Source organism: Aethalodelphis obliquidens, unplaced genomic scaffold (assembly GCF_003676395.1).
Source record: "Aethalodelphis obliquidens isolate GAN/ISIS:26980383/991018 unplaced genomic scaffold, ASM367639v1 scaffold7, whole genome shotgun sequence".
Classification (NCBI taxonomy): domain Eukaryota; kingdom Metazoa; phylum Chordata; class Mammalia; order Artiodactyla; family Delphinidae; genus Aethalodelphis; species Aethalodelphis obliquidens.
Window position 1 is genome coordinate 54902350 of NW_020837951.1, and position 23274 is coordinate 54925623.

A 23274-nucleotide genomic window follows, 5' to 3' on the forward strand; every position below is an offset into this window, starting at 1 on the left:
CACACACACACACACACACACACACACACACACACACACACACACACCCCTTAGCTTTCTCCGACTTGTAACACCAGGGAGGGTGAAGGGCAGGAGTTCCATGTGGGCTGTAGCCATGAACTTGTGTTTCTTGGATATGAGTTCTCAGTGTGGTACTCATAAATGGCCTTCAGGACATTCACCATGCCCCAAAATTGTCTTCAAAATTATGTGTTCACGTGTTTCTTGAGAGAGGGTTCATAGCTTTCATTAGATTCTCAGAGAGGTCTCTTACTCCTGAGAGGAAAGAACCTCTGCTTTGGGATTTGAATCTTGGACTACCAGTAGGAAAAGCAATAGTTGACATCCACTGGGCTCCGACCACACACCAGGCACCGCTGAGCACTTTACGCGCATTACTTCATTTGAGCCTCCAGACCCTGTGAGGAGAGTATTATGATTATCCTTTTCTTACTGATGAAGAGGTAGAGGCACCAAGAATAGCACATTAGTCCCAGAATGATGCAGTTTGCTGGAGCTGACACTTAACACAGATAATCTGATTCTAGAACCCTTAGCCAATCATGGTAGGGCCTCCACACCAAGCCAGATAGCTCCATAATGACTCTGGGAGGCAGCCGGCTTTAAAGTCCCTTTCCTTCTTTACTCCACTGCCTGAATTCTAGTATATGCTTCCACTGGCCCTCATTAGCACTGTTGTTAGCCATCTGGTTTCCACATCCCTGGAAGGGTGGGGGAAGAAGGTTGTCTCTGGGAATTCGGATCTGTTTAATTTTGAATCTTAGTTCCGTGACCCAGCTGTCCTAAGTGTGAGCCCTGGAACCAGGAATATGTGGCCCTTGCCTCAGGGTTACCATGAGCATAAAATAAGATGATCATGTACCTGAAAGAACTTTGGAAGACATGAATGCTGTGGGCTTATGTGTCAGGATAACGACATCTGTATTTTCCCACACAGGGTGGGCAGCTTCAGACCTCAGAAGGATAGCACCCTCCTGGTCCAAAGGGTATGAGACCTGGGACTGTTTGTCTAAGCTGCCTGTGGTCAAAAGTACATTCTGGACAGAAGAGGTGGTGATGTAACTGGGCTCTGTGTGTGTATTGAAAAATCCCTCTTTGCTCTTTCCTCATTTCGGGTTTGTCCTTTGAGTCAAGTCAAATATTTATCGAGCATTTCTGAGTACAAAAGTAGTGTATTAGAGACTTGTGAGGGATACAGAAGTAGAGCCCCTTTCCTTATGGAGTGTGCGGTCTCATCGAAGAGCAAGGACAGCATGAGTGTATACGAAGGGAGACGTGTGGTAAGTTCAAGTGCAGGCCACAGTTGGTGCTGCCCGGAGGATTTCAGGAGAGGGGGGAACTCTGGGTTGAAGAATGAAGGCAGGCAGATCAGGCCGAAGGCTTTGAACACTTTGGTTGGTGGAGCTGGGGGTGGTGGTGTCGGTTTGGGGATGAACACCGAGCAGACTAGGGGGTCCAATCTCAAGATCTGGGAGGGCCCGGAGTTACTGGGAGATTCTCCCTAGCATGAGGAAGCTGGATCTTTTGTGGATGTTCAGGATGGGTCAGAAAGGGGAGCCAGATGCCAGTCAAATTCTTTGCTCAGTCTCTGAGCATATTGCTTCTGCAGCTCAAATGAAAATTAAATGTGTTATTGACAGGAATTTTCGAACAGTTGGGCGAGGCTGGGCAGACTACACACCTTATTTTCCCTGTTGGACTTGCTGCATGGGGTTTGGGTCAGAGTAGTGGGAAGATCACATGTTGTTACTTCTCTGTTTTTGGTAGCCCCTCGTCCCACATACACAGCTGCCCCTTGACCGTACAGTGAACATCGGAAGTGCTTAGTACATACTTACTTTTTATTTGGTAGGTGGAATTGGGGAGAGCCAGTCTCTGTAACAAAGTCTAATTTTAGGTAATAGTTTCCACTTTCTCAAGCACCAACCTTTTCATTTGAGTTGCTAATATCTTTCTCCTTTCCTTTCTGAGGGTGCCCTGTTGTAAAAGTGCTAATTACTAATATTCTGACCACAGGGTAGCAGTTGTGAGGAGCCTGTATCATCCATAAATAGAATCATCAACACTTAAGTAACTGAAAGTAGGCTCTTAAGTTAAACACAAAAACCTGTTTATACCTTTATAAACAGCCCCACTATGCTCTTTCACTAATGTTTTTCTGCCTTTCCTGTCAGCCTACCAGGGGGTGGATTGGGACACACAGGGGCCCAGGTCAGTCCGAGTGTGGTGTCTGTTCTGGCCTTAGGTTCCTAAGAGAAAGACTCAATGGTTACAACAGTGGGGATGGTCAGAGAATACTTCAGAGGGAGCCTGGCTCATGCCCTACAGGGGGGCAATTGCCTTTACTTGTTCCAAAATTGAGGTGAACCATTTCTAGGGGAGGAGGGATGGGTAGGCAGTCTAGAGCAGGGTTGACAGCTTTTATTTTATACTTTCCAAGTGTCTATATTGTTTAGATGTTTTTCACCGAGGGCTTTTTATAACAATACAAAAAATTATATAACAATACAATAATAATAAATAAAAAGAATAATGTAAAAATTAAGTTATGATACTACAAAGTTAAGTAATTAAATACAGGTGGAGAATAGAATGGATTAGAAGTCCCAGTTTGTTATGACAGTTCTATAAATATTCGCTAGCTTTATGACTGACTTTTCTCTGTTGTGGAGTCCAAGCAGAATGACACCCTTAACTCCAGGCTGCAGGTATTCGGTACGCGTATCACCTCAGATGGCAAACAGGATTGTGGATTCTGCAAGGAGCATCCTCAACAAGTTTATACCCGATATCTATATTTACACAGACCACATGAAAGGAGTCAACTCTGGGAGGTAAGTGTCTGTGCGTTTTTGGAGCCTAATCCCCTAGCCACCCTAGCCTTTGTCATACTCCTGGTCTGATTGAAGCTAAAGTTGCCAGCTCTGAGGTTGGGCAGCCAGAGGAAGAATGATTCACAGTTTTTTTCCTTCCAACTTACCACCATTGTCAGCAACAGGCATCTTTTGAGCACCTATCACATGGAAAGCGTCACGGTGCCCAGTGCTGGGTGATGAGGGGTTGAGACGCCAGCCTAGGGGAATTAAAGCCCAGCTACTAATAAACAGTGCCGCAAGCTTTAAATCCCATCTGTCCTCTGTTCCCACAAAAAATTAAAGTAAACAAGTTCTTCCATCCTGTGTGAATAACAGTTTAGGGGAAAAAATCCTTTGTTGGTTTAAGTGCCAGTCGGCTTCTCTCTCCATCAAGGGGAAAAACACCCCTAGAGCCAAAGAAAGTTGTTATTGCAGATTTGAGTTTGGTTTAGTTAGAGCCTTTGCAGAAGACCTTACTTTAGAAAATAAAAAGTTAATGATGATCTGTGTAATGAAAATATCTGTTTTAGGCTTTGGTTGTATATTTAGAAACCAGCGAGTTAGGGAAGCAATTAAAACCTAATTTTTTATTATGAAAATGTTAAGTATACAGAAACGTTGAAAGGATAATACAGCGAACACTTGTATATTCCTACTACTTGTAGTTAACAATGAATATTTTGCCAAATTTGCTTTCCTTGTGTGTGGGTTTTCTTTGTTTTTGCCTAACCATTTCGACGTGAATGACAATATCTTTACACTTTGAATCTGAAGTTTTCAGGTTGTGTCTTCTAAAAATAAGAACATCAGAGACTGACTGTTGTGGGATAAAAAATCAGTTTTTTCCTAAGTTGTACCACAGCTCATCCTTTTTCATAGCTCTTCTGTCTGAACTTTCTTTAACTTCAGGAAAAGAAGGAAAAAGAGGGTAAAGGAGGGGTGAGTGTGTTATGGGATCTCAGACCTTCATGAAGCCCAAGGGAAAGATGCAGGTGACTCTTCAGAAATGCAGCGGTGGCTCATAGTCCAGAGCAACAGAGGTGGTGATGTCAGAGGTTAGAGTTGGGAAATGGTTTGTGTGCAGAGCTGGCCCTTTTTCTGGGAGTTGGAAACGTCAGTGATGGTCCCAAACCTTTGGTGTATTGCTCAAATACCATCAGTGTTTTCCTCATTCATAATGTGGGAGTGATAACAACTGCATCCCTAGGTTACTGTAAAGATGAAAAGGTCACATATGTAAGCCACCAGTGCAATGCCTGGCACATAGTAGGTGCAGCAGAAATGGTAGCTGCTAATGCCGTTATTTCCTTTCTCTTCTCTTCTTGGCCACAGGCCTGGAACTATGTGTCAGCTGTTTTCTGGGGAGAGGGGATTACGAGGGATGGGGGAGGATAGGTAGCGGTAGCAGCTGTCTGAATGGCCTGACTCGATAGTGCCTTGTCGTCCGGCCTCTCACTCTACACAGAAGCAGAGCAGACCTGAAGGCCATGCTGCCTCCAGCTAGAGTGTGGCTTTTTATAATGCCATCGACTCAGCGGACCCTAGTGCTGGTCAAGGCGCATACTTGCTAATAATGAGTAGGAAGCTCACACGTGGATGGAGATGTGGGCATAATGTAGCCTTGTGTTATCAACTCCAAGCTCCACTTTAAAATTTACCTCTAAAACCAATGCATGGTGTTAAGTTTGTGTTCCGTTTTCTAAATCTCAAGCTACAGTTGACTAACGGTGATCTTCATTCTCCATTATGAAATTATAAAGTCATGGGTAGGTATTCTCTTCTAATTCAGTGAAGTATCCACGTAAGTTAGGCTTATTGAAGTCTGGGAGTGAGAGTTACGTGTGGCCATGGCTTGGAACCTTGGTGGCCAGCAATTTTCGGTGGGCTGTGCCAGCTCTTTGTCCAGTGCACATTTGTCCAGTGTGGTCCCATTTTGATTCTCACAGTCATCTCTCAGTCATGAAAAATCTAGTCCCTCACCAGTTGGAAAGTTTTGGAGGCTGTCATTTGCAAACTGTACCAATGTGCATCTTCAGTGAGGTCACTGGTGATCAACTACATTGTCAGCATAACTTGAAATAGGCCTGATAAAACACATACCCCAAATTGGTGGGCGGGGTGGGGATTGGTGTAGAGTACATAGAGCTTAATATGTTATTGTGTTGTTTTCTGTAAAACAAATACAATATCAAATGGAACGGTCTTGATTAAATATGAAGTTCATTGCAATAAGTACACACGCCTCAAAAATTTCACATGCATGGAAAAGTTTAGAAGTTCTTAGGAAATGCGTGTAAGTGGGTTAGAGCAGTGATGGTGGCTTATCTCCCTGCATTTTCTCCTCTTTATTTTGGCATGCCACAGCCTCTACTGATGAGCTGGGTGCCCAATCCCTCCTCCTGGTCAAGTGACTCATCAGCAACTTGAGATTGTGCTTTAAATGTCCCATGATGATGCTTGGTGGTACGGTGTTAGATTGTAAGTGTGACTCAGAGTGCCCTGGAACCGGCATTCTCACTGCACCCTCTTGCCTTGGCAGGTGTTATTAATCCTTGGCTACATAGACAATCACTTTTTTTTAAAAGAAATTAAGGACTGACCAGTATAGTTCCTCCCTATTGTGAGCTCATATATAGTACATTTGAAACATAAATTTTATGCGTCGTTTTTCTGAAACAAATACTTTGGCTGGTTTTGTGCTAGATGCATAGAAAGTGCTTCATGAATATGTATGTTGGATTGTGTTAAAGGAGGCTTTATTAAAGCTGTGTTGTGCTTGCATGTGGAGTGTACTGCTGGAAAGTAGGTACAGTCGACCCTGGAACAACGCTAGGGTTAGGTGTGCTGACCTTCCCCGCAGTCAGAGGCCTGCGTGGGACTTAATGCCGTTGACCCTCCACATCCTCGGATTCAACCAACTTAGGATCACGCAGTGCTGTAGAACGTATTTAGTGAAAAAAGTCTATAAGTGGACCTGTGCCGTTCAGACCCGTGTTGTTCAAGGGTCAGCTGTGTGTGTTTAAGAGGCACCGCGCAAGGTAGACGTGAGGTGTCAAATCTGGAAATTTTGTGGACAGATGCTTATTTTTATTGTTTGTGGACTGATTTTGTTTTGCACCCAACTGGTTTTCACTAAGCCTCCTGAGAGCAGGGACTCCTGTGCTTACCATGGCGCCCCAGTTCCCGGGTCTGTGGAAGCTTTCCCCCAAATGTTTGTTGGATGTACACGTACGTGAGTCATTTGTGGTCCTGGAGAGGTGTGGCTGTTAAGGTCTGGCTGTTGGTGGTTGAAACACACAGGCGAGAGCATGGTGCTGGCTTGTTGATCATATTAAGTGAATTCTGAGTTAGAGATGTCCCTTGGGGACAAAAACATAAAAGTGTGCCTTCTCTAGGCCCTTTCTCCTCGTGTGGTATTTCTCATCACGGGGGAACAGCCTGCTGTCTCTCAAGGAGAGCTATAATCAGATGGTCTCCAGGCTGCTTGTACTTCTGGGCTGGTTGTGACTGAGGGCTGAGCGAGTGCCGTGGTGGAGAACTTGCGAGGGCTTTGGAGTCTGGAAGATCTGTGTTTGAAGTGCATCTCAGTCTCTTTCTAGCTGTATGGACTTGGTGCAGGTCGCTTGATTTGTCCATTTCCTCAGTTGTAAGGTGGGGATGGTATTATTTACTCTGCAGAATAGTGTGGAGCCCCTACCTCAGAAACTAGGGCCTCTATATGTTGACTGTTACAAACTCTCACAGCAGGATGTTTTACAATGTAGTGAGTGGGGAAAGGTAAGGGAGAGCTAGGGGAAGGGAGGGCTGAAAAGAAAAGCAATGCAAAATTTGCATCACCTTTGGTTCTGTCACGTGTGTGCCCTCACTGTGTCATGTATATGTCCAGTGTGAGCTGGGAGGGACTCTAATAAGACCTGATGTGACCAGACAGAATGCCATCAAAAAGATGTTTGTCTTCTCTTTTTACTGGTGAATGTGAACCCCACTTCGTGTGCTACTCAGTGTCTGTGCCTTTGAATCCTCAGGTCTCCGGGCTTTGGACTGTGGCTGGTCGCTGAGACCACCAATGGCACCTTCCTCAGCGCTGAACTTGTCTCCAACCACCAGGGCCAGGGGGCAGCGGTGCTTCCCGAGGACCTCGGCAGGAACTGTGCCAAGCTGCTCCTCGAAGAAATCCATAGGGTATGTCCTCTGCTTCTGCAGGTCCGGGAGAGGAGCCATCAGGAAGCAGTTCTTTGTCTGTCACTTTTATTCGTTAGCAACTTTCTTCCTCTTTTAAGGGCTTCAGTCAAGGAGTTAGCCTCTTCCTACCCTTTAGACAGTTTAGCATTAACTAGCTTAATGGATTGGCTAAACTAGTCAGTGAGCAGAGGCCCAGCCCCACTGGTTTGTTACATATGGCAGGTAAGTTTTTTTTAATATATAAATTTATTTATTTTAAATGTTTGGCCGCGTTGGGTCTTCGTTGCTGCACGCGGGCTTTCTCTAGTTGTGGCGAGCGGGGGCTGCTCTTCGTTGCCGTGCCCAGCCTTCTCATTGCCGTGGCTTCTCTTGTTGCGGAGCACAGGCTCTAGGTGCATGGGCTTCAGTAGTTGTGGCTCGTGGACGCCAGAGCGCAGGCTCAGTAGTTGTGGCGCACAGGCTTAGTTGCTCCGCGGCATGTGGGATCTTCCCGGACCAGGGATCGAACCCGTGTCCCCTGCATTGGCAGGCGGATTCTTAACCACTGCGCCACCAGGGAAGTCCTGGCAGGTAAGTTTTAATGATTGGGAGGGCAGAGAACTGGAACAGAGTCATACAGGAGAGAGAAGGTGAAAAATGAAGCAGGTTAGGCAGTGATTGGCCAATTGAAGAGCACACATCCCCTGGAGCAAAGCAGGGACCTTCTCTCAGCCCCGTGTCGTTGCCATAGGGGGATGGGGGCTCATTCTTTTCAGATTTTTCAAGAGAAGCTGGAAACCTGGATTTGTGTGTGACGTTTAATTCAGATAGAAAACAGTGTCAACAGGCTTGATTTTGTAGGGTGCTTGGGAGCACATAGAAGAGTGTCTAGGGAAGGCCAGCCTGTGTCAGAGCACAGTAGGGGCTTGGGAAGAGGGGACAAAGAAAAGATGACATGATGCTGAGGACAAGACTGCACTGATTACCATTTTGCTTCTGCTGTCCTACTGGTGGGACACGGCGTAGACCAGTCTGGCCAAGCCTGTCCCCTCAGTTGCTACAATCCTTTTTCTCTGTTGATCCATAAGAGCAACATGCACATATGTACACACACACTTTACTCTGTTTCCCAGGGACAGCTGAGGCGACCCAAAATAAGCAAGGAGGAAATTGGAAGAGAAGGAAAGATGATGGCAGGAGAAATAAGCTGCCTGAAAATTCATTCTTTAAGATCCCGTATACTTGGTTAGAGGAGCGTCACAAACCTGTCTCCAAGATTTCTGTTAGTCTGCACCTCAGGAAGGTGAAACCTTTTCCTTGACATGCAGAATCCAGGACAGGCTCCAGGGATGTTCAGTCCTCTGCTGTGGAGGCACACTGGGGCCCACATTCTTAAACTGAGCACTAGCAAGAACTATACACTCATCTCTTGGTGTCCACAGGTGATTGGTTCCAGGACCCCTCCTCCCCCCAGTGGGTACCAAAATCCCTGGATGCTCAAGTCTGTGTTTCATTACTCCCCCACCGCCCCCCGTCCCCCCCTCCCACCCCCAGTATCCACAGGTTCTGTATCCGCTGAGTCAGTCATCTGAAATTGAAAATCAATCTGTGGTTGGTTGAAACTGTGGATGTGGAGGGCCGACTGTACTCTGGGTGATTCGCTATTGGATGGTGTAGAGTGTTTGTAAATTGTCTTTCTTCTCCAGCTGAAGAGCTGAAGAGCTTTTCATCTCTGTACTATCTGTGTATTTATTCTCAGTTATTAAACATCTCTGTGGTTCTTTCCTGAAGTCTTCTAGGAAGTTTTGCTCTGTTTAAAGTCACAAAAATCACACGTGAGCCCAGTGAAATAAAATCAGTAAGGCTGGTACAGTGGTGATTTTGTTCTTTAATTCTTCCTTTTGCCACTGTAATTTATTAATCAGTGTGGCAAGGTGATGCCTGGGTCATGGATATTGATCCCTGCACAGGCCTCACTAAGGAAAACAGCTTATTGCCACAGTCTACTCCCCTGATCAAAGTCAGCATTTTTGAAAATATCTCATTGGTCACAAGGTGGAGCAAGTAGGAATGAACTGTTTCAAAGTTCATTAAAATTTCCAGCTTATTTAGTGTCTATCTAATTAAATGGAAGACAAAGGACCTATAACTGTGTCCTCAGTAGAGAGACCTCATTCCCTCTACTCACCATTCAGCTAGGAAATAGTGGAGGGAGGAAATAGTCTATCACAAGAAATCCCTCTGAGCGAGGAAATATGTTCTAATAATTCTTGAGCAGTCAAGATCTGGCCTCAGCTTTTCCAGTGCAAAGTCTTTCCAATGTTTGATGCTAAATTTAGTGATTTTTGAAAGATGGATAGTAACTAAAATTTGGGAGTAAATGGAGTAAATGACCAAGAGGTTGCCGTGCCAGTTACTCAGTTCAGGAAGTTTGTCATCTAGATATTTGTGAAGAAAGACTGCTGGAGACACATGTGGGTCCCTCAGCTGCTATTGACTCATGCAGGTTTCCCTGCCTTGGTCCTGGGGTGGCCGGCAGGCCTTCTCTCTGACTGTGGGGACACATCCCTCTCTTTCCAGTGGACCTGGGGGATTTGGATGTATATCCTATTACAGGATAGCCCAGTGGGAGCCCCCGGACACAGCTGGAATATGGGTTTTGTATCTCCGTAAATGGCAGAGTAAAAGCCTCAGGGTGAAAGCACAGTCCACCAGTCCCCAAGAGCGAAAACATGTAATCTGGATTAGGTTATTTTAGTTTACTTTTTCTTTACTCTAGTTAAGTTCTGCTTTAAACCGTTCAGTAGTGGCTGGACTGAGTTTTTTGTTTTAAGTCATTAAGAAAACTTCTTTTGTGTGTGTCTGTGATCTTTAATTTCTAAAAGGATGAAAATGCATGCAGTTTTTATAATTCTTTGTAAGTCTGTGATGTGACATGGTTTAAATAAGTAATAAAAATCCATCCCCTTTGGTACCGTTTATTTATGCCAGAGTTTTAATCCTCTGATCTAATTCCTCTTGTTCCATTTTTGTCTCATCAGTTACCAAGCCCTCTTGATTCTGTCCCAGGCTTTCTGGAACTGCCCTTTCCTATCCTTCTCTCTGCCCCCATCTCCCACCCTCCTCCCTTCCGTTCCCCCCTCCCCCGATATAGGTACTGGCTCTCCCTACTTGCAGAGGGGAAATCCTTTCCATACCCTCTCCAGCATCCTCTTCAGCCTAAATCTCCCCCTAAAGCTGCGATCTGATCTTGGTACTCCTGTGCTCGGAGACCTTCACCAGCTTCTCACTTCCCCAGGATAGAGTCAAAACCCGTGGCCCAGTTAGAAAAGCCCCACCTCAGTCTGCCTACTCCACCTTATCCCTGCAGTTCCGCATACTTCTCCGCAGAGAGCAGACAGCCACTCTCAGGCTGGCCTCCTGGCTGGTCCTTGCCGGCCCTGGGTTGTATCTCCCCCTTCCTCCTGCTCTTCCTCCCTCTCCAAACCCTGCTCATCGCTCCAGGGCCAGCTCAAGTCCCCACCTCCCCAAAGCCTCCCTGTGGTGCCAGGGGAGTGACAACCCCTCTCGCACCACCTTGGCAGTCCCGGTGCCCACAGCCCCCAGCTGCCGCGTAACTTCGTCTTCACCTTCACTTGTTACTGGTTCCTGCTCATATTTTGTCTTTGTAATGAGATTGAAGCTACTTTGCACAAGGCTTGTGTCCTGCTGTCCGGGCGGCCCCACCACTTCCTCTGTTGTATCCTGTACACAGACCCTAATATATTTACTGCAGTAAAAATCTTGGTTCAGTACATAATAAAAATCAATTGAGGGCTTCCCTGGTGGCACAGTGATTGAGAGTCTGCCTGCCGATGCAGGGGACACGGGTTCGTGCCCCGGTCCGGGAGGATCCCACATGCCGCGGAGCGGCTGGGCCCGTGAGCCATGGCCGCTGAGCCTGCGCGTCCGGAGCCTGTGCTCCGCAACAGGAGAGGCCACAACAGTGAGAGGCCCGCGTACTGCAAAAAAAAAAAAAAAAAAAAAAAAATCAATTGAGAATAGCAGAATAGCAACATAGTGCTAGGAAGCTGAGACTGAAGAGAACAGTTTAATTTTAGGCAGTCTTATGAAAAGGAGCAAGTTCTATAAAACAAATAGTTTTGTTAAATCTTATATTAATATATTTTGTTATATATTCTTTTATTCTCCATGGGTCAGGTTTTCCGTTTAGATGGAAATATATGTGCTGGAACTCCGCTCGTCCTAAAATTTGCTAAATGAGATAACTATTGTCCTTTATTAACTCAGGTAGATGAGGAAGAGCAGTAGGTTTCATAAAGGCTGGCAGTAGGATCCATTTCTGATTTTCCTACTCCATTGTCCTCAATGAAGTCTGACAGCAGAGAATGAGTGTCTGTACCTGAGAATCAATTTATTCCCTACCCTACGTGCATTAAAAAAGGAGACAGGTGTACCCACGTAAGCAGCAGTGGGTGACCACTTATCCCATTCCAAGTCTGGGAGAGTCTAGCCTTGAACAGTGATGTGCCATGGTTAGAAACTGGATTTCTTGTTGTGAAATATGCAAAGTATGTAGACATTCAAGGTCATCCTGCTTTCAGTATGTACAGTGTAAATTTAAGTTGTTGTAAATAAAGTTATCCCAGAGAGGATGATCTGAAATAAAGACATTCTTCAAGGCACAAATGGAAGCAGCAGTAATGCCTGCATCAAGCAGAAGCAGAATGGCTGAAGTGGTTGAAAAATTCGAGAATGAAAGAAGAAAGGCAACCAAAGCAGTTGTACTTCAGGAGAAAGTTTTTGAAGAGAATTTTGTCCTGCTTATTGATTTGGAAGAGCAGGGAAAATGGGAGAACATAATGCATAAATAATAAGAATGGAGGGATCTGGTCTGAACAGTTCTCCAGTTCTAAGGCACACAGGAAGGGTTAAAGAGGGGAATCTAAAGTGATATGGCAGGCAGTTTCTGAATGTCATCGAATGTGTTGTAGGTAAGACCCTTGAAAGGGAAAGGTCCTCTCATGTCAGATTAGCTGTGGTGTTCTATGACAGATGAAATAAGTAGAAATGTCATTTACTTAACCCTTGGTAATTATGCATTGCCTGTAAATGATTATGCTTTTTTGCTTTTATGTCCTGCTATGGCTTTAATTACAAAGGCAAAGTTTCATTTTTCACTAGATATACCTCGGTAAACTTAAATGTCTATTCATTCTGATAGTCTCAGCTCTTACAATTGTTTTGATTAACTGTTAGTTTAACCCCCTACAGTTACTTGATATGAGGATAACTCTTTAAAAGACACTTATTCTGTTTTATTATTGCTTGAATTTTGCCGTCTGCTCTTCTGTGGTTCTGATACTCTGGGCATCTGTGTCTGTTTTTTTTTTTTCCCTCTGTTTTGTTGGTTTCCCATTATCTGGTTTGGTACAATGATTAATCCTTAAAGTGTTTGTGTTTACAGGGTGGATGTGTGGACTCGACCAACCAAAGCCTGGCTCTGTTACTCATGACCCTTGGACAGCAGGATGTTTCCAAAGTCCTTCTCGGACCACTCTCTCCCTACACGTGAGTTGTTTTCTTTCAGCCCCCTTATGCTGTCCAGTTTAATCCTCCAGTCGAACAAAATGATGAGCACTATCCTGTTCCCACCTGATTATGCTGATCCTTAAATGCGCTGGAGGTTGTCGCTTTCATCTGGCGTTTAACAAGGATTTTGCTTTCCTTTCTTTCCTGCAGTTTCTTCCTTCCCATCTGTCATTTCTGTGTCATTAAAACTGCGTGATCTATACTAGACAGTTCTGTCTGTGCTTTAGATATTGTTTCCATTTTGGAGGTAAACTCCTGCTTCTGTTATAGCTTGGGTTTTATTGTTAGTTTTTAAAAATCCCTCTTTTTCCTAGCTTTAGCAAAAAGGACTGCCTTTTTTTCCAAGAGGCAAAGTCCATAGTAACGCCACTGGACTAGGAGGGAAATGCAGAGGTGAGTTTGAGGCCATGAGATGTTATCAGAGGTTGACTGTTGGGGTATTAAAGCAGGCATTCTCCAAAAAAGAGCAGGTCCTCAGAAGACTTGAATTCTAAACAGCACAGTGAAAGAAGCACTCCTGTTGATAGTCAGTGAGGTTGCTGTGAAACAGCCTGTTTGAGCACTGACATCTCTGTACATGTGTCTATATACTTGAAGATCATTCTGTGGCCACCTGTGGGTGGGAAGCTGGCGGAGGGAATGGGCCTTGGGTTCGAGGACATATTCAGGTAGATATGAGACTGAACTGTCCTTTTTCGGTTATCATGGTACCGATGCTGTATATCTGAAAGGTACAGTACTGTGATAACTGAAGAATGGTGGTGCCATCACATTGAGAAAGGGGCGGGCACTGTAGAGGGGGCAGTGTACCATTGGACCCGGGAGCTGGGAGTGTAGAGACCAGGAGATCCTTTTGGAGGCTTTTTTTTTTTTTTTTTTCTGTAAGTTGGTGGTGGAAGGCTTTTTGGAACAAGGAAATGGAAGAGAATACGTTGTTAGCATTGCGGGAAGACTGAAAGCAGGAAACTGGTGAGGACCACACTATCTCCCTATAACTTGTGTAAAGTATTTCACAGGACAGGAAACCTGAAATTGAGTAATCCTAAGTGGCATGCTGACATCAGGAATCAACATTGCCCAGAGAGACTTTGTAGTTAAGGCACTTGGAGAGGAGGTGAGGGCTGGGTGCATGGCACCTTAAGTGTAGAGATTGGCTTCCCAGCGAGTTTGCTGCAAGTGGCTGACAGCCGTGTGGCTGCCACAGTGCCCTTCACCCTCTTAGCTGGTCTCATGGCTGCTGCTTTCCCAGCCTTGGCTTCAGGGCAGCAGAAGGCCTGGCTGCTCGGGCAGCATGAGGCGGTGTCTAGAAATGTGTGTGGTCGTGGGGCATGGGGTTTGGCAGAACATTATGTGAAAAATGGAATGTATATTTTTATTTTTCCTTGACTTTTTTTTTTTTTTTTTTTTTTTTGCTTTTAGAGATTTTTTTTCAGTTTGGCTACAGGGCCTTGTATAATCTTTTTAAGTCAGCAAACTCTGTGGAGACCATCAAGATGTGACTGGACATTTTTAAAAGTTCCTGTGTCCTTGACACACCCCCTTACCAAACATTAATTGCAGTGTCTTGTCTTCCAGAAACCTTGCCTAAAATTACACATCTCCTGGGAAAACAAAGTGGTCTGCTCTGAATGGAGCTTTACAGGAGTGGGACAAATTACAAAATTTTGTGTTTTGAGCCCTGGGGCTGGGACTTGCAGGACAGTCTTCCTCTGGATTACCTGCCCCCCCAGGGTTTCCTGCAAGAGGGGCGGCCAGGGGCTTGGAAAGGGCAGCCTCCCTTCTTTCAGTAAGCTAGCGCAAGGGAGGAGGAGGGAGTTTCTTTTTGAAAGCTGTATCTATTTGGGACCCTTCTTGCCTTTAATCATTGTGGAAAGCTCTAGAAGCCCAAAGAGATGAAGGGCAAAGGCGGGAAGAAATAGGCGTGCTCCAGGACAGGCAAAATTATCATCGTGCGTTTGCATACAGTTAAGGGTAAAAAGGACAGAATCCACAGTCAGGATGATCATGGTGAGGGAACAGCTTATCCTAGTTGGATTCAAGAGCTTTGGAGACCATAATATCACACGTATTTTTATGTGCAATTAAAATCATAAAAATCTGCTTTCTGTAACCTCAGATTTCTGAAGAAAACCAGAAGCAAGACCCTCCTTGGTTTAAAGAAATGTATTTTTTCTGGCAGTTTGCATGTTTTGATTTGTATAAATAGCTTTTTAAATGTCTATTTACAGAGCACTGGGATTAAGCAGGATAGTGTTTTCTAGCAGTGTTGCTTTCAAACCCTTTCTGGAAAATAAGGGTCTTTCTGTTTTTCCCCTTTCCTCCTCTCTGTTTTACTGCAGGACGTGGCTGGTAATGGTTTTCTGTGTTACTTGAGAAAGTAAGTCTATATGTGTGAAATTCTTTGGGAAGGCCAGAGAGGTTTTTTTTCAGTAGAATAAAATAGTATTGGATAACATGCTGGTATGTGGAGAATCTGTTTCTTTTCAATTTGCGGAGTTTTAGGTGGTTTACAGGTAGTGATGGTGGTTCTCCTTGCCCCTGAAAAAGCTTAATTTTACAGTTTAAGGATGATGTATACTTTATTTGAAAGTAGGAGTATATATCAACGAGTGTCTTAATTAGCACTTTCAGAAATTGTTTATGATCAGAGACTGCGGTGACCGGAACTTTCTGCGTTCTGCCAGTGCACAGGTATTGGAGTCCAGCCTATCTGGATTTCAGTTCTGGCTCTACCTTGCAGCACTGGGAGACCATGGACAAGGTCTTTGGCATCTCCGAGCCTCAGTTTCATCCACAGAGAAAGTGAATGGTCCTGAAGTCATGGGCTTGTGAAGGTGGAGCGAGGCTTAAATGCAGTCGGGCACTTAGCTCTCCCAGCAGCGCGGTGTGCCTGGCAGAGCTCCATCAGTGCTGGGCGCACACGGACATCCAGTCTCCTGTGAAGTTCACTTTGAACACCAGGAGGCCTGGTAAACTTGCTTTGGGTAACCTCAGGCCTGAAGTCGGCTGTAAACCGTCTGCTCATCTATCTAAATCTGTATCCACTAATTTTTATTTTTCTTAAAGATTTTTTAAATTTTTATTTATTTATTTATTTATTGTTTTTTAAAATTTTTGGCTGTGTTGGGTCTTCGTAGCTGCACGTGGGCTTTCTCTAGCTGCAGCGAGCGGGGGCTAGTCTTTGTTGCAGCGCGTGGGCTTCTCATTGCGGTGGCTTCTCTTGTTGTGGAGCACAGGCTCTAGGCCCACAGACTTCAGTAGTTGTGGCTCGCGGGCTCTAGAGTGCAGGCTCAGTAGTTGTGGCGCACGGGCTTAGTTGCCCCACGGCATGTGGGATCTTCCCGGACCAGGGCTTGAACCCGTGTCCCCTGCATTGGCAGGCAGATTCTTAATCACTGCGCCACCGGGGAAGTCCCTGTATCCACTAATTTTTAAATTTATGACTAACTTCCTGCAGTTACATTACTAAACAAACTACACACATCTTATTTACTGTTCCTGAGAATTCTGTAAGTGGATGTTTATTTAACAACACTTAACAGTGTTCGCTGTGGGCCAGATGTTGTTTTACGTACTTTACAAACGCGAACTCTTTCAGGTTTCATGATAACCCCACAAGGGTGGTAAAGTTGTGAAGGCAGGTACACTCCATTTTACTGGTCAGCGGATTGAGACACAGAGTGGTCAAGTCGTGTGCCCAGGGTCACACAGTCAGCACCTGGGGTTTGGACTCTGACGTCTCATCCAGAGTGCACGCTTCCCTGACCCACTGTGCTGTTTAGTAAAAGCTGGGATTTCACACATGTTATTGGACTCCAGGCACCTCCCTGCCTGAGCCCAGGGTGCCCTGCTGTATCTTTTCAGAATCCTCGTTTCAAATTGTCATAAAATGATCTCCTTCTGTCTTTCATTGGAAGTCTAAAATAAACTACGTCACTTTGTTTTATTCTAGTTTTAATAAATGACCTCTTTTCACTTTTGTGACGTGCTGGGGAGCGAGAGCCCAGGGTCCTTGTCAAACGCGGACTGATCGGGGTAGTTGGCTCACCCAGTGTGTAGCACAGTGATGTGAAGATCAATGAGATGCTGCTCTTTGGGTTCAGTTGCCCAACTCCTCTCTGGGAGCAAGCACAGCACACGCCACCTTACATCTGGGAAATGGTTTAAATGCTGCAAAGCCCAGTCTCCTTTATTATGCTCTTTGAGCCGCAGGACATATTTGGCATATGGTAAAACAAGTGATATCCTTACTTTTCAGATGACAGAGAGGTCAGTCACCTGCTCATAGTGAGTTCTTGGCTGAACTTGGCCTGGTATCCATGTCTCCTGAGAGTGCAGCCAGCCTGGCTCTCTGTTTCCTGCTGCCTTTATAACGGAGTTTAATAACTTCATTCCTGGAGCAGAGATCAGCTGGTCTTTGGGAAAACAGCTCTTCGGCAGAAAAAGTACCACCGATATATTTAAAAGATGCCGTGTCGTGACTACAGGGAGCCCTGTTGAGCAGATTCTCTTCCCACCCCCAGATCTTCCATCCCCTCAATTTGCAGAGCAACTCCTCAGATCTGAGAAGTAGGTGACCCCAGTGTCCAGGTGGCTTGGTGGAGCAGGAGGCGGGGCCCGCTCTCATGGTTTGTTGTTGTAGAGCCACCAGAGAGAGCGCGTCGTGATCCCCGTCACCACCACGCTCTAGCAGGCTTCAGAGGGGGACCTGGTATGAGGGGCTGTATTTTAAGGGGCAGGGCCGGGCAACCTGGCAAGTTCCAGGCAGTTGGGATCCAACGGGCAGATGACTGTGAGCCCAGTGGCCTTCACCTGTTGACCAACAATGGTGGTGGGAACAACCCACTCTTGGAAAATACACAGGAAGAATTACCTCTGTGCTCCAGGATTCTCTGAAACCTGCTTGTCAGATGGACTGGAGGTGTTCAGGAAAAGTAGGTTGTTGGTGGTTTTTTGTTTTTTCATTTTTTAAAAGTTATAAATCACTTTGTTCTGGGGGAAGAAAGCTCACTAAGGATACTTCTCTTAAGTCAGGAGTCCCAGTTGCCTAAAAGGGTCAGTCTGAGAATCTTCCAGTCACACTGTTGCGGGGCTTATCTCTAGAGGAGCAGAGCTGCCCTCGGTGTCCCGGGGGTGCCTCTTCTGCCTGGCTCTGTGGCTGGGGAGCTGTGTCTAGAAAGTGTGGGTCTACTGTATGGTGTTTGGAAGAGAAAGAAAGGGCAGCGGTGCCGCGTGGGGCTGTGGAAAAGGACACGGACCAGCCCTGGACCTGACTTTGTTCAACTGCATATAGATGTGGGTGAGTTTATTCTGTTTGGTTTTCATTTTCTTAAGGATACTGTTAGTATTTCATATCGCCTGAGGTTATTTCTCAGCTTCTGAGCATGGTTGCTTTACGCTATCCCAGCCACAGGAGACTTAGGGAGAATGGGGCTGGTGGTGGCGGGCATCATGAAATGTACCTTAACTCAGTCCTTACACAGTCTTCCTCAGACAGGCTGAAGGGTTGGCAGAACATTATGTAAAAAGTGGAACTGACTTTGCTTTTTCTAACGATTCCAAAGGCTACAAATACCCCAAAGCTGCAACTATGCAGACCTGCACACTCAAGCCTGTGTTTCTCCCCTCCTTCTCCAAGAGATCAGAGGCAGCCTGCGGCCTCTTAGGAATTCTGCCAGCTGGGGAAGGTGTCTGCTTTTTCCAGCACAGTTGAACGATTCAGGGTGAAGTATGAAGTAGGCTGGGGAGGCTCTGGAAGCAGAGCGTGCCTCGGGCCTGTATTAGAACCGAAGTAGCAGCGAGAGAGAACAGGCTGTTTCCTCCTTAGAATGCAGACAAGTGGGTGAGATGGCTGGCTTTTTCTGCGTTGCTGCCAGCCGGAAGCTATGCCCACAGATGTGGACTGTTTATCTATGGTTTTTTTTGATGTGTTTGTTTTCTTTCTTTCCTAGGGCAGGGTTAGGGAGGTTGTGAGGCTGGGACAGAGCAAAAACCTGAAAATTTCAATTGGTTAGTAAAATGAGAAAGCCAGCAGGGGAAGAATTGACTTCCCTTAATTGCTAAGAATGTTGAAGTCATTTCTCAGAAGTATCCCTGGGGCTTCCCTGGTGGCGCAGTGGTTGAGAGTCCGCCTGCCGATGCAGGGGACACGGGTTCGTGCCCCGGTCTGGGAAGATCCCACATGCTGTGGAGCAGCTAGGCCCGTGAGCCATGGCTGCTGAGGCTGCGCGTCTGGAGCCTGTGCTCCGCAACGGGAGAGTCCACAGCAGTGAGAGGCCCGCGTACCGCAAAAAAAAAAAAAAAAAAAGTATCCCTAAACCCTAACCTCCACATTCTGTTGGGTGCCCCATTCCTGAGTGCCTTATATATAGTGCCTAGCAGGTGTAATGGGTTAAGGTCATTGCCCTGGAGGTGCTTATATAATTTACCAAGAGCGGGGCCAGGGCAATTGTGAGACACTTACACGTAAGCATTTCATTAGACTCCATAAGCAGAGCCAAGAATGCTATGGAAACCCAGAGGGGTTACTGGCTAGAGAAGGCTTCGTAGAATAGGTGGCAAATGGGACGTTATTTTAAAGATGGAGATGAAGTAGCACAATCCAAGGTGGAAGAGAGAGCAAAGAAGTGAGGAATTTTTCTGTGAGCATGCAGTCATCACCGGGACTCCTACTGTCCAGGCTAGTTACTGTTCCATCTCTTAGCCCATCTCGGGCAGACAGGATGCGGAATTGTTCAGACTTTCTTTTCCCCTTTTTGCTTTTTCCTCCTTTGACTAGATTAACTAGGATAAAGGGACAGGAGAAGGTGGAAGATGCGTTGCAGTAGGCTTTATACTTAGTTTGGTATATACTGTGTGAGGACGGGAGCCATGTATCAGTTCTTTTTTTTTTTAACTTCACAAATAAAATAGTTATTTTAAACAACTTTATTGAGATATAATTCACATACCACACAGTTTACCTATTTAAAGTGTACAATTCAGTGGGTTTTTAGTATATTCACAAAGTTGTGTAAATGTAACTACAGTCTAATTTTAGAACATTTCCACCACCCCGGAAGGAAACCCTTTTGCCCATTCACAGGTGTTCCTGATTCCTCTCACTGCCCCCAGCCCTAGGCAACCCCTAATCTGCTTTCTGTCGCTATAATAGATTTGCCTGTTCTGTCCAATTCATATAGACTCAAACAATATGTGGTTCTTTGTGACTGGCTTGTTTCACTTAGCAGAATGTTTTCAGGGTCCATCCATATTGTAGCATGTATTAGTACTTCATTCCTTTTTATGGCTGAATAATATTCCATTGTACAGATAAACCATCTTTTGTTTATCCATTCATCAATTGATGGCCATTTGAGTTGTTTGTACTTTTTGACTGTTACGAATAATGCTCTTATGAACATTTATGTATAAGTTTTTGTGTGGATGTATGTTTTCATTTTTCTTGTGTATATACCTTAGGGTGGAATTGCTGGATCATGTGGTAACTAACTCCTTGTGTAACATTTTGAGGAATTGCCAGACTGTTTTCCACAGTGGTGGTACCATTTTACATTTCTACCAGCAGTGCTTGAGGGTTCCAATTTCTCCTCACCCACACTTTTGTTATTATCTTTTTTTTTTTTGATCATAGCCTTTCAGTTGGTTTTGATTTGTGTTTCCCTAGTAACTAATGATGTTGAGTATCTTTTCATGTGGTTATTGCTATGTGCATATCTTCTTTGGAGAAATGTCTATTCAGATCCTTAGCTCATTTTAAAATTAGGTTATTTGGTTTTTTATTATCGAGTTGTATGCGTTCTTTATATGTTCCAGATACCAGACCCTTATCAGATAAATGATTTGCAGATATTTTCTACCATTCTGGGGGTTGTCTTTCCACTTTCTTGATAGTGTCCAGAAAAGATTTTAATTTTGATGAAGTTCAGTTAATCCATTTTTTCTTTTATCACTCTGCTTTTGATGCTGTATCTAAGAAATCATTGCTTAACCCAAGATCATGAAGATTTACTCCTGTGTTTTCTTCTTTGAGTTTCATAGCTTTAGCTCTTCCATGTAGGTCTTTGATCCGTTTTGAGTTAATTTTTGTGTGTGATGTGAGTAAAGGGTCCAGCTTCATTCTTTTGCGTGTGAAGCACCATTTGTTGAGATTATTCTTTCCTCTTTGAATTATCTTGGCACCTTTTTGAGAATGAGTTGACCACAAGTGTGTGGGCTTATTTCTTGACTCTCAATTCTGTTCCATTGATCTGCATGTCAGGATCAGTATTTTGAAAGCTCCTCGGGTGATTCCATGTACATTCTGTGTGAGAACTGTTTGTATGGTTTGATTGGGAGGCAGCAAACACAGGTTGCTGAACTACTTCATTAAAGATGTGCAGATCTCCTTAGGTAGGTTTATTCCTAGATATTTTATTCTTTTTGTTGCAATGGTAAATGGAAGTGTTTTCTTGAGTTCCCTTTCAGATTTTTCATCATTAGTGTATAGGAATGCCAGAGATTTCTGTGCATTAATTTTGTATCCTGCTACTTTACCAAATTCATTGATTAGCTCTAGTAGTTTTCTGGTAGCATCTTTAGGATTCTCTATGTATAGTATCATGTCATCTGCAAACAGTGACAGCTTTACTTCTTCTTTTCCGATTTGGATTCCTTTTATTTCCTTTTCTTCTCTGATTGCTGTGACAAAGCGAGAGAGAGGCATGGACATATATATACACTACCAAACGTAAGATAGATAGCTAGTGGGAAGCAGCCGCATAGCACAGGGAGATCAGCTCGGTGCTTTGTGACCGCCTGGAGGGGTGGGATAGGGAGGGTGGGAGGGAGGGAGATGCAAGAGGGAAGAGACATGGGAACATATGTATATGTATAACTGATTCACTTTGTTATAAAGCAGAAACTAACACACCGTTGTAAAGCAATTATACCCCAATAAAGATGTTAAAAAAAAAAAGAAAGATATGCAGATCATCTGTTCTTAACTAAACCAGTGTTTCGCAAACTGGGCTGGTATGAATCACCAGGGAGGATTCTGGCCCCTGTGCCCTGCGGAGACACGGCTTGGTAAGGGGTGAGGAGGGGACATGTGGCCTGTGATTCTGGGCTCTTCCACATGGACACTTCCTCTCCACCAGTTGCCAATTGATTGAAACCTTCAGGAATCTGCTTGTTAAATGAACTCTCCAGGTGAGTCGTATGGTCAGTCTCGCTGGGTTGATGCCGAATCTGCTAGGCCAGACCAGTACCATGGTCCTTCCACGGAATTGCTGTTCCCAAGGTACTCTTGGGGTGAAGCCATCGCTCTGTCTTAAGGGGGATGACAAGAAAGAGCCCCTTGAACCTCCTCTGCATGTTTACTGTGAGCACTTCCCTGGCCACCTTATTTAGTATTGTCTTCAGCCATATATACACAAATATTTTATACCTACGTTTCCTTCTCATCTGCCTTGTTTACTTTATTTAAATTTCTGACTATGGAGGAAGTATATATATATTTCAAGGATACAGATTGAAAGCTTCATGAGAGAAGGGATTTTTGGTTGACTGCAATATCTCCAGCATGAAGAACAGTGCCTGGCACATAGTAGGCACTCAATAAATATTTGTTGAATGAATGAAAGGGCTGTCGAGATTGAACAATGGAGAGAGAGACTTCTCTCGTTCAGCATCAGCAGCAGTCACCCTGCTTGGTTTTAATCTCATGATACTGTGACTCATTAAAGCACGTGTTTCTCTCTCTGCATGAGCCTCTTGAAGATTAATGCCATATTCATGTCCACTCTAATGCATGTGTAGGACTAACCTCTAATCTTTTCCTTTCTTTTTTTAAATTTAATTTGTCTTACGTTGTGTGCATCTCTGCAAGCTGTTTAAAATCATCTTTGGAATCTGGCAGGCTGTAAATAAATGCTGTTTAATCAGCATTGATAGAAGTTCTTAATTTCAGTGATTCCTCCTGATCTGGGAAATTAAAAGCTTCAGCTCTAGGCTGGAGAAGAATTTTTTAAAAGCCGAATTCCTTTTTCATTTCTCCCTCCCTTTTTTAAATTTTTATTTTTATTTTTTAGGATAGAATTTTTGCGGCATTTGAAGAGCTTTTTCCAGATTATGTTTAAAATTGAAACCAAGCCATGTGGTGAAGAACTCAAGGGAGGGGATAAAGTGCTGATGACTTGTGTTGGCATTGGCTTCTCCAACCTCAGCAAGACCCTCAAGTGACACTGTCACAAGATGAAAGGCCCCAAGGCCTCTGGACACAGCAGAAGCTGCCAAGGAACCAAAGGGACCAAGTTCATCCAGGACAGGATGGCCTCTTATATTAAGGACTTAAAAAATTTTCCATTTGAAAACCATCAGCATATCCGAATAAAGATGTTTCTCTATCTTGTGGTTTCCAGCCATTTCTCCAGGGCAGACATTGCTCAGGAGGCCTATTCTTGATGGGAACTCCCTTGGCTTACCTGGATGACGAGTGTGCCTTCAGGATACAGTCGTGCTGCTAGAACAACATCACAGCTGCATTTCAGCAATGCTTCCTCAGCCCACATCCCCAGGCTTCTGCCATATGGCTATTTTTCCAGACCTGTGGAGTTACTGTTCGTTCTGCAAGGACTGACCTCTCTGAACCTTGGTTTCTGTGTAG

At 44.7% G+C, this 23274-nt stretch overlaps 1 protein-coding gene across 1 annotated transcript in view; it reads left to right on the plus strand.

The window, feature by feature from the left end:
• The window catches only part of RCL1 (RNA terminal phosphate cyclase like 1), a 56347-nt gene extending 33333 nt beyond the window's left edge, over positions 1–23014 (plus strand). The window contains exons 6-9 of the mRNA XM_027105808.1: positions 2730–2855; positions 6902–7058; positions 12505–12608; positions 22700–23014. Of these exons, the coding sequence (XP_026961609.1) occupies positions 2730–2855; positions 6902–7058; positions 12505–12608; positions 22700–22850 (538 nt within the window). The 3' untranslated portion in view covers positions 22851–23014. The remainder of the gene's footprint in view (positions 1–2729; positions 2856–6901; positions 7059–12504; positions 12609–22699) is intronic.
• The last annotated feature ends 260 nt before the right edge of the window (positions 23015–23274 follow it).